Raw genomic sequence first — 14204 nt, forward strand, 5'->3', positions numbered from 1 at the left:
GGTTTTAGAATCCACTTCAATATGCATTTTGAATCAATTCCTGTGTCTTTTTCAGAAAGTCTAAAGATAAGGTAGTTAACAGTTATGAGTGATTTATATTAAAAAATAGATGTGTATGTATGTGTGTGTATGTAAGAGAGAGAAAGTATGTATGTGTGTGTGTTGTATTCATGTGGAAGAACATAAATGCATAGATACTGGCAAGGAAAGAAAGACACTCACCGGCTTCCTGTCTGCCTGTTTACTAGAGAGCAAGGAGTGACCCATTTGTCTTCTTGAGCTTCCAAGACCAATGGGCTAGATAAAAACAATGGAAACAAAAGACATGGGACAATAGTGCGATGCTCCCAACAAACATCCCTGACAAAATTCAGAGAAAACATAGTCATGAACATTTTCCTCTGGATTTATTGTGTACTACGACAGGTGACTAAAGGCTGTGCCCTAAGGGATGTGAAGTCAAACTCCCAGCAAGACAGAAGGGGGTACTCATGGCCCTTGCTTTCACACTACAGAGGGAGCATCTCCCCTTTCCCACAAAATCTTCACCATCTCCACACTGGCTACATTGGGTCTACATGAGCTATTGTGGAGCTTATACCTTTATTCCCCCTTTCAAAGGCCAGATCCCAGACCAACGCTGAGATGAGACTAAGTAGTAAGTATGGCATATTGGCAAGGGTATACTTGGGGTTTCTATCCCCCATAGAACGAGTAATTTTCTTATAAGACGAGCTGACTTTTACTTAATGTCAGAAATGCAGGTCCTGAGAGTAATCAGTTCATGTTCTCTTCAAATAGGGTAGAATCAGAGAGATGGAGCAGATCAGAAAAGGATGCCACCAGCCCATCCAGGAGTGACAGAAACATTAAATACAGAGCATAGAATCTATGCAGCTGAGCATATAGTGAGATTATGTTCCTTCTACCTTATAAATCCTCAGTATAATTGTTTCGTTTGTTGAATGATCACAGTTGCTTAGAGCCTTCTACAAACTCCACAGTTTCAACACTTTCCATCTTATTCTCCTCTCTCCCTAGTGTGGATGATTTACTAGTAACACTTTCCACTTAACAAGTCTCCAGTGAAGAAAGTCATGTTGACATCCTAATTATTCCCAGGAAACATTAAAAGCTCAATGGCTTTTAGTACCTGTGTCCACATTTTCCTCTGATCCCACTAATAGAATTTCTAAATGCACAAAATGGATAACAACCGAACGAGAAAGTTATAATGGGCTTTTGGGTTTACATATTATTTTATAAAGAGTTTATTTCAGCCTGAGAAACAAGGGGAGGAAGGGTGAGAATTGAAAAAGAAAATCTGCAGATGCAATTACAGTACATTTCACACTGAGCCCAGAGTGACTAGTTGTCAGTAAATAAATGGACCAACTTAATCGACCAGTCGCAATTACATTAACAAAGTTTGCTGAAGCCCAGCTCACCAGGGACCATAAACTGCAAAGAGGAAAATAGCAATTCTGTGCCAACTGCTTACAATTTATTACCATGAGGGAAGCTGGTCCCAGGAAACCATCCAGCTTGTATGTAAGTAGTTGAACACAGAAAGAAACACATGCTTACCTATCAATGTACTCAGCATCAAAATCGAAGGTTTCCAAATTTCCAGTGATAATCCAGCCATACACATGTATTAGTGTTCCTGTTTTAAGAAGAATTTTTAAAAGTTAATGTAACGTAGCTCAAACTCTAAATGTATAATAATAAAAACTATTAGGTTGGTGCAAAAGTAATTGCAGTTTTAGCATAGTTGAAATTTGCCGTTTGGTATTGGAATTCTTAAATAAATGTGGTTATGTTGTACATCATTTTAATGTGCATTTCTTGCTTTATGTTTTCTTGCTAATGACTTATTATTGCTGTTTATTTTATATTTATTTATATAGACTATGGCAATGATGTTATACAAAATGCAAATTCAAGCGATTTTCTTATTCAAGTTCAAAATAGGTCGGTCATAAAGCAGCAGAGACACCTGACAACATCAACAACACATTTGCAGAGGAACTGCTAAGGAACATACAGTGCAGTGGTGGTTCAGGAAGTTTTGCAAAGGAGAGGAAAGCCTTGAAGTTGAGGAGTGCAGTGGCGGCCATCGGAAGTTGACAATGACCAATTGAGAGCAATCATCAAAGCTGATCCTCTTACAACTACATGAGAAGTTGCCCAAGAACTCAAGGTCAACCATTCTACAGTCATTCAGCAGTTGAAGCAATTTGGAAAGGTAAAAAAGCTCGATAAGTGGGTGCCCCATGAGCTGAGCAAAAATAAAAAAAATCATCATTTTGAAGTGTCCTTTTCTTGTATACAACAACAATGAACCATTTCTTGATCAGATTATGACATACAACAAAAAGTGGATTTTATAGGACAACTGGCAATGACCAGCTCAGTGGTTGGACCGAGAAGAAGCTCCAAAGCACTTCCCAAAACCAAACTTGCACCGAAGAAAGGTCATGGTCTGCTGCTGGTCTGATCCACTATAGCTTTCTGAATCCCAGTGAAACCATCTGGAATGTCATCTGAGAAGTCTGCTCAGCAAATCAATGAGATGCACTGAAAACTGCAACGTCTGCAGCCGGCATTGGTCAACAGAAAGGGCCCAATTCTTCTCCACGACAATGCTCGACTATACATCGCACAACAAAGGCTTCAAAAGTTGAATGAATTGGGCTATGAATTTTGCCTCATCCACCATATTCACCTGACCTCTCGCCAACCAGCTACCACTTCTTCAAGCACCTCCACAACTTTTTGGAGAGAAAACGCTTCCACAACCAGCAGGATGCAGAAAACGCTTTTCAAAAGTTCCTGGAATCCCGAAGCATGGATTTTTATGCTACAGGAATAAACAAACTTATTTCTCATTGGCAAAAATATGTTAATTGTAATGGTTCCTATTTTGATTAATAAAAATGTGTTTGAGCCTAGTTATAATGATTTAAAATTCATGCTCCGAAACCACAATTACTTTTGCACCAAGCTAATATAGTTCTTTTTTGGTTGCATATTCCCAGTATAGCAAAGGTGGCCCTGACTCAGAAAATTAACACGTTTTTATAAACTGTACAACAGTAAGGTCAATGGTATGATTTAGTGATCAATATTACACAATAAAAAAGCTAAAATAACCAGTTATTTCAATCACAAACTTACTGAATGGAACATATAGGAATAATAGGTCTTGTTCACAGCCCAATACAGTGTGAGGATTCAGCAAGGGGAGCCAGTTTCCTCCCACTGCCCTGTTCCATTTTCTGGGCTCTGTGTAGACCACTCGCCCAATGTGGAATGTTAGAACAATGTGCCCTGGGGTGTTCCACACTTTATGACTTTCTTCTCGACACTTACTAAAATGAATGTGTGATATGAAGAGGCTCATATCACACAATCTGATTGGCCTTCAGGGATCCTAAACTTTTTTCCATGTCTTAAAGTACAAAAGATAAACATCACAGAGGACCTGAATGGACAGAAACTAAAGAAAGATATAAAGCATCAGCAGATAGACGATTGGCACATCTCATTAATTTAACAATTACACTTGTGTTCAAATATAGGACAAATTGGGGATCTGCAAACAGTTGGTGTCTGCCTTACCCACTGATATATGAGTGACTTCTACCCCTGGGACTCCTCTGTGTGATTTCCCCTTAATACATTCCTCTTTTGAGTCCAACAAGAATAGAAGTGCCGTCCTCGGCCACCTTTCAGCAAGGTGCAACTCCATACCACTCCCACATCCACTCTGAGAATGGGATCTAAAGTAGCTCCCTGTCAGAGTTTGGGAGCCCCTACCAAATGCTACATGAGCTACCAGCTTCCATATTTGAAAACCACCTAGACTCAGTCCTGTGAAATTGCACAAGGCAAAGTTTTAAGCAAACACAACACAACAAGGTGCTGTAGTTAAAATTCACCATATAATCCCACAATTATTTGGAAGTATGTGCCTTTCAAATAATTAGAGAATTCAGTCATCTATATTGTACTCATCTACTACTACAGACACTGTTTAGAGATGAGAGACGTCAGTTAATAAGGTAAAACCGCAAAAAAATGAAAGAGGAATGGGCGCCTATGGGGCTCATAAGGTCACTGAATACAGATTTGAATCTTTTCACGGACACTTAAGGCCAGAAAGAGCATTACCAAGAAGTTGTTCCCTTCATACTGCGCTTGTGTTGTATTACAAAGAAGTGACTTTCATCTGCAGTCATTGGATGACTTGCACTAAAATAATAGGAACCTTTCAGGAGGTATTAGAGCCATTTTACAAGTGCATGGGTAAAAAGAGTAGAAACCTAACAACTTAGACTAAGGTCATAGAGTTGGCAGAAGCCTGGAGTCTCAAGTTCTCTGTTACTGCTAAAAACTGGCAGAATAATTCTCTTTGATAATAACAAGGCTAAAGGATCAACTTCCCAGCTTTGACAAGTATGACTTGTAGCTTTGATAGGCACAAATTTAAAAACTAACAACGGGTTATAGAAATCAGGAATTCCTGTGAGTTTTTGTTTTGTTTCTAAACAGACAACGGCCGACAGAGGCTGACGCATGGCCAAGCCAGACCACGGTGCCAGAGGAATCTGCGTCATGGTGAAGGACTGTTAACCACATATAGAAACCCAACAGCTCTCCTCTGTCCCCACCCCCTCCGCCATCTCCCTGGCTGCTACTCTGGGCAGGCTTCCCAGATGAAAGGAGGGTAATCATCTGGAAAGTGATGGCAAAGATGCAGCCGTGTGGATCCTGCCCGGAGGGACCACTCCAGCCAGGCCAGCCACCAGTCGTTCCCCCAGAAGGTGGAGGAGACAGAGAGCGGAACTCCACCTCGGTGGGAGAGACGGGCTTGACAGATCCGGGTGCCTGCTGATGTCCTATTTCACACCTCTAACGCTGGCTTCTTCCCCATCCCTCACCCTAACAAGACTTCTGCTGTCTAAACAGGAGCTTTCTAACACCAGAGCAGCAGGGACCGGCCTCCGCATATGATTTTCACAGACCACATCTCTTTGTAATAAAGCATTATCATGTCTTGATTATAAAGACAAATGGGAAAGAACAGATCTGTGAAAAACCCACTGAATAAGATAATACTGAATGCATATTCTTCAAGATACAATTTAAATACACATAGACATAATCGGTATCTATACACATAAACACAGAGAGTGTACACTTGTCAATAACTTAGATATTCATTTTGATATTCTTGACCGACCAAGCCAATCTTAACAACTAGATCAGTGTATACATTTAGACATAGCCACATATAAAAATTTAGCAACTTGTGTTCCCACACTTATTCTGGAAACGCTGAACAAATGAAAACCTGACATGAAAGTAAAAGTTCGCCAAGAATCAGACAGCAAATTATATCTAATCCCAGCTGTGTTTACTACTTAGTTTTAAGGAAGACTTGGAAATTTCTGAAGCTATTTCTCCATTGCAATCCCTTCTCCTTTTATGTAAATCCCCCAGCTTTACATAATCTTCTCTCCTATCCTCCTGGTCTTTATATACCTGTGTGTTCTCTAACTCATAAACAAATCCCCTAGATCAGCGGTCCCCAACCTCTTTGGCACCAGGGACAGATTTCATAGAAGACAATTTTTCCATGGAAGAGGGGTGGGGTGCAGCCCAGGAGTTGGGGACCACAGCCCTACATGAAGATCAGGGTTAATGGCTTTCCAAGTGGCATCCAACACAACTCTACACAATACAAAATAGTGCATTTATGGGTCATTCTGAATTCTGACTGTCTGAATTCAAAAGTCAACTGTACCATTTACTAGCTATATGACTTTAGGCAAATTACTTAACCTTTTGCTACTTTGCTTCTTCATCTGCAAGATGGGAATTATAATAGCTTTTATATTATCAGATTTTGGTGAGGATCTAATAAGATACTTGAAGAGCTTGGAATGGAGCCTGGCACACAGTAAGGGCTTAATAATGGCTTGTTATTATGTGAATGATTGTAAAGTTAAGAGCTACGATAACTTCTACTTCCTCCAGTACCCAGCATCAACTGGTTTGATTTTGCTGGCCTCCTTTTCTTTTCATGTTTGGATTCCTTTTGTTATCAGGCAAAATCAGTGAAGTAATAGAGCAAAAGTACCCAGAGGTGAAACCAAACCAGGTTAAAAATGAACCAACAGTTGACAGTTATTTTCAAAACAGCATCAGAGAAGTTAAATTTTCCCATTTACAGAGTCCATCCACCTAGGTAGAAGAGTTAGCAACAAGCTTTGGCAAAGGAATTCACAATTATTCCTATTTTAATAGAAGATTTCTTACCTGGAACTCCACTTGGTGGATTCACTTGGTAAACAATGGGTGTCTGTGCCTTGGAAAACTGTTTTGAAAATATGATCACAAGTGAACATTTCATTAAAATATTTACAAATACCAGAGGTGCAAATCACTCCTCATAAAGCATTAGTCAAAGTAGTAAATTACACTTCTAAATGTAAATTACATTACATTTCTTCAAATCACCTTCACATCTATTTCTTTTTATCTTCATAATATTTCTGCGAAGCAGATACTGAAGAACAGGAATTGATAGTAGGAAAATGTGTGCTCTCTTTGATTCTAACTGATGCTATTCGCTTCTGTGACTATGCTTGCTTTTAGTTGTTTGATAAATATAGTTAATCAGAATGAAAAACAGGAATAAGAGCAAAGGTAACTCCATGATAGGCTAGGCTTCCTGGATGTGAGAAGCCTAATTCTGCTTCTGTATATATGGCTTGCTGGCTTGATGCTTAGCGTAAGTGAAGCCATGGCAGGCTTCACTAAAGTAAAGGAAAACAAAGCCCCGGGGAGGTAACTGCAAGTTACTTCCTGATAAAGGGCTAGAGAGTCCAGGGGCCCTCCAACCAACTAAGTAGAAAGAAGAGCAAGACATGATGAGCGCATGAGTGGCTTGTGCAGGGCGTGTGTTCCCAGTATCGCTTGTAACCAAAAACTAGAAGGTATGCAGCAACAGCCCCCGCCCCGCCCCCCGTCGGAGACCCTCCTCTTCCCCTAGATGACGTTAACTACAACTGGCACCAGCGCAAAAAGCCCGAAGCTTAGAGTCAACAAACCAGGAGCCAACGCGATCAGCCACTTCTAAAAAAAAGAACAAATAAACTAAAGGGGGATGAAGAGCAGACTAGTGTGTCGTGTGCAGACTAGTGTGCCGTGTGCAGACTAACGTGTCGTGTGCAGACTAACGTGTCATGTGCAGACTAATGTGTCATGTGAAAACTAGCATACAGAAAAGTATAAAAGCTTAACCTTTACCCCAGATCAGGGTCCTAGTTCATGGAGAGGCCACTGCGTTGGTGCTCTGGAATTTGGACCCTAGCTTGGGCTAGCCAATAAACTCCTTTGCCTTTTTGCAGCCTCAATGATTGCCTCTCTGTTCCTGGAGCCAAGGGGAACCGGATCTAACAATACGACAGATATTATTCTACTTCTCCTATAGACCATGTAAAGGGAATTTGATCAAGGTCACACTGCTCTTTCTTCTGCACCATATTGTCCAAACCTTGGCAAGCCTGTTTCTTCTATCTGCCCACCTGCCATACCCAGGATCACACTTTACCAGGAGGAAGGATAGGTAGGCCATCATCCAGAACGTTGATTTTTAAATTCTGTTATTATAATTTGATGTCTTTGGGCCTTGAAGGCTTTTATTTTTCTAGAAAAAAATTCATTTATTTAATTGGAAGGATTGCAACTTAAATCATTATCAGCCAGCACCTTGGTAGGGATTAGCAAACTACAAAAAATGGGAAGTTAGATAGGCATATGACTGAGGTGCTTATTGGGGAAATGGAGGGTGCTTTTTGGGAGGTAAATGATTCAAAAGATTCAAGGTATGGGAAGCAACATTGTCCTTCAAGAAGTTGGAAACCGCATCCATGGGAGGGGTGGGAGCCTGCGAAAGCCTGGTGGTGGCTCTCCAAATCGTCTACGATGCCCTCTTCCTGCAAAGCACACCAATCATCTATCATCTGCCAACCACAAGCTCCATAAAGGTAGAGACATTGCCTGACTCGGTTGCTGTTGTGTCCCTGTGTACAGCCTGGTATGTAGAAGACATTCAAATTTTTATGAATGCATGGAGTCACCCGATCTGGGATGACTGATATGCTGCCTGGAAGTAAAGCAGGGAATGAGATAAACTCAAGAATCCCATCTCACCTAAAGGCATCTGGGTTAGTCTAAGATCAGTGCATTACTCCATCAGGAAACCACACTGGGGCCAGTGTGAAGAAACAGGGAAGCTTAAGGGTGGACTGACCAGGTCAAGGTTTGACCTGTGAGCCAATGACACACGCACAAAGAGACCTATCTCCCCCTCCTATCAACTCACCCCCAAGCCCCTCGGATGCCTAGACTGCCTCCATTCCACACAACCTACAGTGCTTCCCTTTGGCAAAACAAATTACAGCAAATTGTTTTATTTGGTCTGCTTCCAGCACCCCAGGAGTCTAGCTTCCCAGAGGGACTATCACCAAAGAATAACTCCATTGTTAATCAACAGCCTTAATCAGACACTGAGAACCAAGAGACTTTCCTGTTCAGAGCCCACAGACAAAGCTGATGGCAGCATATCACGTGTGATCCATATCACAGTATTGATCTGCAAGGCTGTACAGTCTACTGCCAAGGCTGCTTTCCTCCCTTTCTAATGGAAAAGGTTAGAACAGAGTTAACAGAAAATATGTCCAGTCAGGGGGTCAAAATAAGAATGCTGTGACTTCACAGATGGGGAGCTGGCTCTGTCCTCGCCAAAAGATAAAGATTAATACAGTTCCACACACAGCTGCCAACACTTCCAACCCCACCCAGCCTCCCAGCCACTCGCTGCCGCAGGCCTTCACCTCCCGCTGGGACAGCCTTCACACCGATGTCATTCCAACTGGAACTATGTCACAGGAGCCCAGGGAAGTAGAGCAGTGTTTACCGCCCCATCTCACAGATGTTAGAAACTGAGGCAGATGGAACAACCTGGTCCAAACAAAACAAGGAAGCACAACTCTCGATTTCCAACTTGAAAAATAAGCTCTACCATTCAGTCTGTAATCAGTCCTTCTGCCGGAAGTTTGCAGGGAATATTAGCAATTCCTTTATCGCATCCTCCCAACTCCTCAGAGAGTGGTGGAGCAGGCTCAGGGTTAAACCTCAAAAAGGGCTTCACTTGTGATTCTCTCTGAGCTGTCAACAACATAAAACGGTACATTTCTAAGAGAAACAGGCCCCTGGTCACCCACCGGGCTAGAGACATGACAAAGTGAAAAATTAATGAGCTTCCAAATCAAGCTTCCCGCATGCTGATCCGTGAGCTCGAGTGAGGTCAGCAGAGGCAAGATGGGGAAGAGGGAACGTGGAGGATCAGAATGAGAAAACCACAGCCACCTGCCGCGCGATCAACCTTCTGCGGGTTGTTCAAACCTGTCAGTGCCCACAGCAGGCTCTTTGGAGTGGACTGGCAAGACAGGATTAATTTTTAATCCTCGTGGTTCCCCCGGTCTCAGTCCCAAAACAAAGAGACACACCGGGTTTTATTCAGCTCGGAATGCGTCTCATTAACTGCGTCCCCTGGTGATTTTTCATCAGCTCGCCGAGATAGTTAAACCACTGACAGGCTTGTTTTCTTTAATGTGCAATTTTAGGAAGTGTTTCTCTGCTTTCCGCCCTCTCTCCTTACCAATCTTTTAATAAGTAGGAAAACCACTCTCTGGGGTGAGAGAAGCATGGTGATGAAGGCGCATGCTCAGCTGTCTCTCTTCTGTTATGTTTCCTGATATGGTGTAGAGGCAGTGGGGCGACTCTTGATCAGAAAGGATGACATAATTATTTTTCCTGTAGACTGCGTATGTGCAGAAGCAAAATTCCAGAAAACAAGATTCTCTTGGACTGAGAACCGGGTTATTAAGTGTAAATTGACAACAAATTCCAAATTTCAAAAACAAATAGCCTGTATGAAATGTGGATCATATTAGACATAAATTTAGAGGGTGAAGTCTGGTTCCAAAGGAGCATTAATTATCAACTAAATCGTACTCTTTGGGACAGCTCTTAAACAGAAGTACCCAATGTGACCTACAGTCACGTCGGCAGGAGCACTGCCAAATCTCTGCCTGTTAGGAAGCTTTTCAGAGATCATTTTAGTGTAAAAGTAATCTGAGAGGGACAACAGGAGACTGACCAAACATGAAATTAAACTCCAGTCTAGGTATTGAAATTGTAAAATAAGTCAAGCATTGGCTTCCTAAATTCTCTCTCTTTCTCTCTTCCCCCTCCCCCCCAACACACACTTCCTTTTTGATCCATCTAAGCATGAAGAATTCCACCAGCAAATGCTATTTCAGTTCAGTGCTGGAAAGAGTAGCAGAAATCTACCATAAAGCAGAGGGAGAGGAAGAAGTTAGGTCCCTGAATCCCTTCACCAACCTGATACTCAGCATGATCTCAGCTGTAAAATGAAATATTGATACACAAATGTAATCTCTGTGGCTCCTCTATGGGCTTCAGTTCAGGTGAGAATTTAGAGGCAGATGCAGGTTCAGATCCTGGTTCTGCCATTTATCACCTGGACGACATGGACAAATTAACTTAATCTCCCTGAGCCTTGGGTTGGCCATCAGTAAAAACAGGATAATAAATAGCTACCCCCATAAAACTGTTGTGAGTACTAAACTAGACAATGTACATGAAGCACTTAGCTAGAGCCCGACAAACATGTTTAATACTTATCTTTCATTGCTGTAGTCTAAGAAACTATCACTGCCATCCACCTTTCTTCCTGCCCTGTCAAGGCAGACTCTCGGGCTGATTTCTAAGGTGACTTTTGATAACACCAGCACACCCTCAGACTATGCAAACACACGTTCTTCCATCCTGAGAACCCACCTTGAAAGTACAGTTGTCTCGTGGTCCTGGGCTGCCTACTGCCTGTCCCCCAAAGTACACTTCCAGGGAGTACAGACCCTCGTGTGCTTCAGAAGGCAAAGATCTGAGGACAGCAAGTAGAAATCCTTATGAATCAAAATCCATGAATTCCCAAAGCTGGAGGCCCACTTAACCACTTCAAATTCCCTCCCTGCCCTTGTGAAACAGAGCCAACCAGGGACTCCTATATTTCACCTTTCACCTCCTAGATCCACTCATAATTTCTAGATTTTAAAGACTGGATCCTTTAGCAAAAGAAGTTATGACTTTTTGTTGTTGTTGAAAATCCCTGAAAGTAATTTTTTATGAACCATCCTCCATAACAACTTGAAATTTTTTTTAATCTGTCCTTTTTCTCAGAATGGGACTTTAAGAATTGGAAAGGGCTGGGCATGGTGGCTCAAGCCTGTAATCCCAGCACTTTGGGAGGCTGAGGTAGGAGGATCGCTTGAGGCCAGGAGTTTGAGACCAGCCTGGGCAACATAGTGAGACCCCTGTCTCTACAAAAAATAGAAAAATTATCCAGGTGTGGTGGTTTGCACCTGTAGTCCCAGCTACTCAGGAGTCTGAGGCGCAGAAATCGCTTGAGTCTGGGAGTTCAAGATTACAGTGAGTTATGATCATGCCACTGCACTGCAGCTTGAGTGACAAAGTGAGACTCTGTCTCTAAAGAACTTTGATAGACAATCTATTCTCAGTTACCATTTTTTAAAAATGACAATTCCAGGTAGATTAAGAAACTTATGTGTATGAGCACCAAAAGTTAAGGGCAAAGTGGGGCTCAAATTCTAAGATCTCTCTAATGAAAGCGGTTGATCTAAAAATTCTTGATTTTATAATCATCCAAGCAGCCCATAGACATTTCATGTATCCATCAAGATAGAGCGTCCTGGACTTTCTCTTCTCTTTTCACGAATATCACAGTGGCTTCTTTGCCACTTGAGGCTGTCATTCATGTTGATTTTAGTGAGAGGGGAATATGATGGATAAAAAAAGAAGTCTGATTTAAGAAGTGCCTCCTCTCCAAATGTTGCCAACAAAATGGTATGACCTTCAGTATTTAAATCTGAACTGTCCATTGTGTTAGCCAGTAGCCTTACGTGCTTGTTGAGCACTTGCAATGTGGGTAGTCCCAATTAAGATGCCCTATGAGTGTAACATGCACTCTGAATTTTGAAGACTTGGTATGCAAAAAAGGATACAAAGCATTTCATTAATAATGCATATAGATTACATATTAAAAATTATATTTTGGATATATTGGGTTAAATAAAATATATTATTAAAATTAATTTGACTTGTTTCTTTTGACTTTTTAATGTGGCTACTAGAAAATTTTAAATTACATTAGTGCATACATTATATTTTGATTGGGCAGTGCTGATTTTGATATTGCCATGGCTGCTTTGGAGAAAGCAATTATGTCTTTTTATGATAATGAGTATGAACAGTATTGCATTGATGATAAAGTGTACATATTTTTACACTTGCATGTTAATTGAACTTGATATTCAGCTTCCAATCAATGAGTATATTTAAGAGGATAACATTTCTTTTTTTCAAAAAAGATGACATAAAATCAATGGTGCATCCTAAAATCATACAAGTCTTTAGAGTTTTGACTTATTTCATGGCAAGCCCTTGCAGAAAGTCTATGCCCACATATACCATAAAACCTAAGGAAAATATATCACCCAGTTTTAAAACCAACAGTAGTGCTCTAAGGAAGTTCAGTAGAACAGATATTTATTGAGCATCTTCTACTCATAAGGTATCATGAAATACATCGTAAAGACCACAATGGTAAAATTAAACACACCCTCTGTCCTCAAAGCATTTACTTCATTCTGAGTATGAATCTGGCAAGTGGACAACTGACATGTAAGAAACTCAGGTCTGAAGCAACAGGGTCACTAAGGCTACACCTGCTGTGTCTTTGTGTAATTTACACAAGGTCTCCCTTCAGAGTGATGAATTGTACAATAAAGTGTGGGTGAACACACGTACACCCTGTGGATGAATTACTAAAAGATGTTCCTTCTTCCTCTTCTGAGGAAGGAAAAGACGACACTCAGCTGGGTGTTCAGGGAAGAGATGCCATTTGTAATATGGTTGGTGGGTTTCAACAGACAAAAATGGAAGAGGGGAGTCTTCCTGAAAGAGGGAACAGAAAAGGAAACGGTAATGTTTTTTCTCTTAACCAACGAGCCACTTTTATGCAGCATGTCTAAGACACCAGTAAAAAAAGAAGGAACTAATGTAAACTTCATAGGCTAACAAAAACTTAAGTAGAATAATAGATCACCTGGAATCCTATAAAAATATTTCCTAAAAAGAGGTAATATCAAACTCAACAAACAAACTGAGCCTAAAGAAGATTTGCCTTCTAACTGGTTTTAGGTTTATGCACAATCATTACGATTATGCCTATTCTGAATGATGAGTACTTTGGGTGGCAAAATGTCACCATTTAATAAAATCTTAATAGGCACAGAACTCCTTGCAAAAAACATGTGGAAACATAACCCAGCCCCTTCTTAGAAATATCTCAAAATTCTTCCCCATACTCTCATCTTCCCTCAAGCCCTAAATCCCTGATAGAGACTTTTTAAGAAGTATATTCACATGGAATATTTTTAAAAACAATAGCCATAATTGCAGTCATAGCAGGAGTTACTCTAATACATCACTGAAAGCTGCTGAGATCAGCAAAAGCCCACTTCCTATCCCGTCTTCCCAGACAGGTATACCTGGTCCGACATGTCACCACAGGCAAATCCAAGAAGACAGGAAAGACGTCACAGGGGATACTCAGCAGCGCAGGCACGGCCAGGTTCATGTTCACCAGGTGTATCTCCAGTTGAGAGCCATTGGTGGGATAAAGGACACCCGACCCCAAACCTAAACACGAGGGAAACGGGAAATCTCCGGCTGAGCAGAATTATAATCCACACAAGGTAATGCAAAATGTGGCCACATGGGGGCAATGTAAGACATTGAATTTGCCTAAGGATTAAATTAATACTCATTTCCTCGTGACTGCTGTATAAAGCAGTTTTCTCATTTATGAGTTTATACAAGAGTCTTCTCTTTTCAGGTCCACCTAAATCTAGAAAAGAATTTTTCAGCCCTCAAATTTGTTCCTTACTGTGCTAGAGTTGGGTATGCTAAACACAGTTAAGAAGCTCCAATATGCCAGTATAGACTAAGGAAGATTCCAGGGA

General features: G+C 41.2%; 1 protein-coding gene across 1 annotated transcript in view; it reads right to left on the reverse strand.

Annotated features, from left to right (window-relative positions):
* The window catches only part of PKHD1 (PKHD1 ciliary IPT domain containing fibrocystin/polyductin), a 412333-nt gene that overhangs the window by 392152 nt on the left and 5977 nt on the right, over nucleotides 1-14204 (reverse strand). Inside the window, exons 4-8 of the mRNA XM_069487338.1 lie at nucleotides 13731-13881; nucleotides 10942-11044; nucleotides 6328-6385; nucleotides 1588-1666; nucleotides 223-297 (exon numbers count right to left, since the gene is read on the reverse strand). Coding sequence (XP_069343439.1) covers nucleotides 223-297; nucleotides 1588-1666; nucleotides 6328-6385; nucleotides 10942-11044; nucleotides 13731-13881 — 466 coding nt within the window. The remainder of the gene's footprint in view (nucleotides 1-222; nucleotides 298-1587; nucleotides 1667-6327; nucleotides 6386-10941; nucleotides 11045-13730; nucleotides 13882-14204) is intronic.

Source organism: Eulemur rufifrons, chromosome 15, assembly GCF_041146395.1.
Source record: "Eulemur rufifrons isolate Redbay chromosome 15, OSU_ERuf_1, whole genome shotgun sequence".
Lineage (NCBI taxonomy): Eukaryota > Metazoa > Chordata > Mammalia > Primates > Lemuridae > Eulemur > Eulemur rufifrons.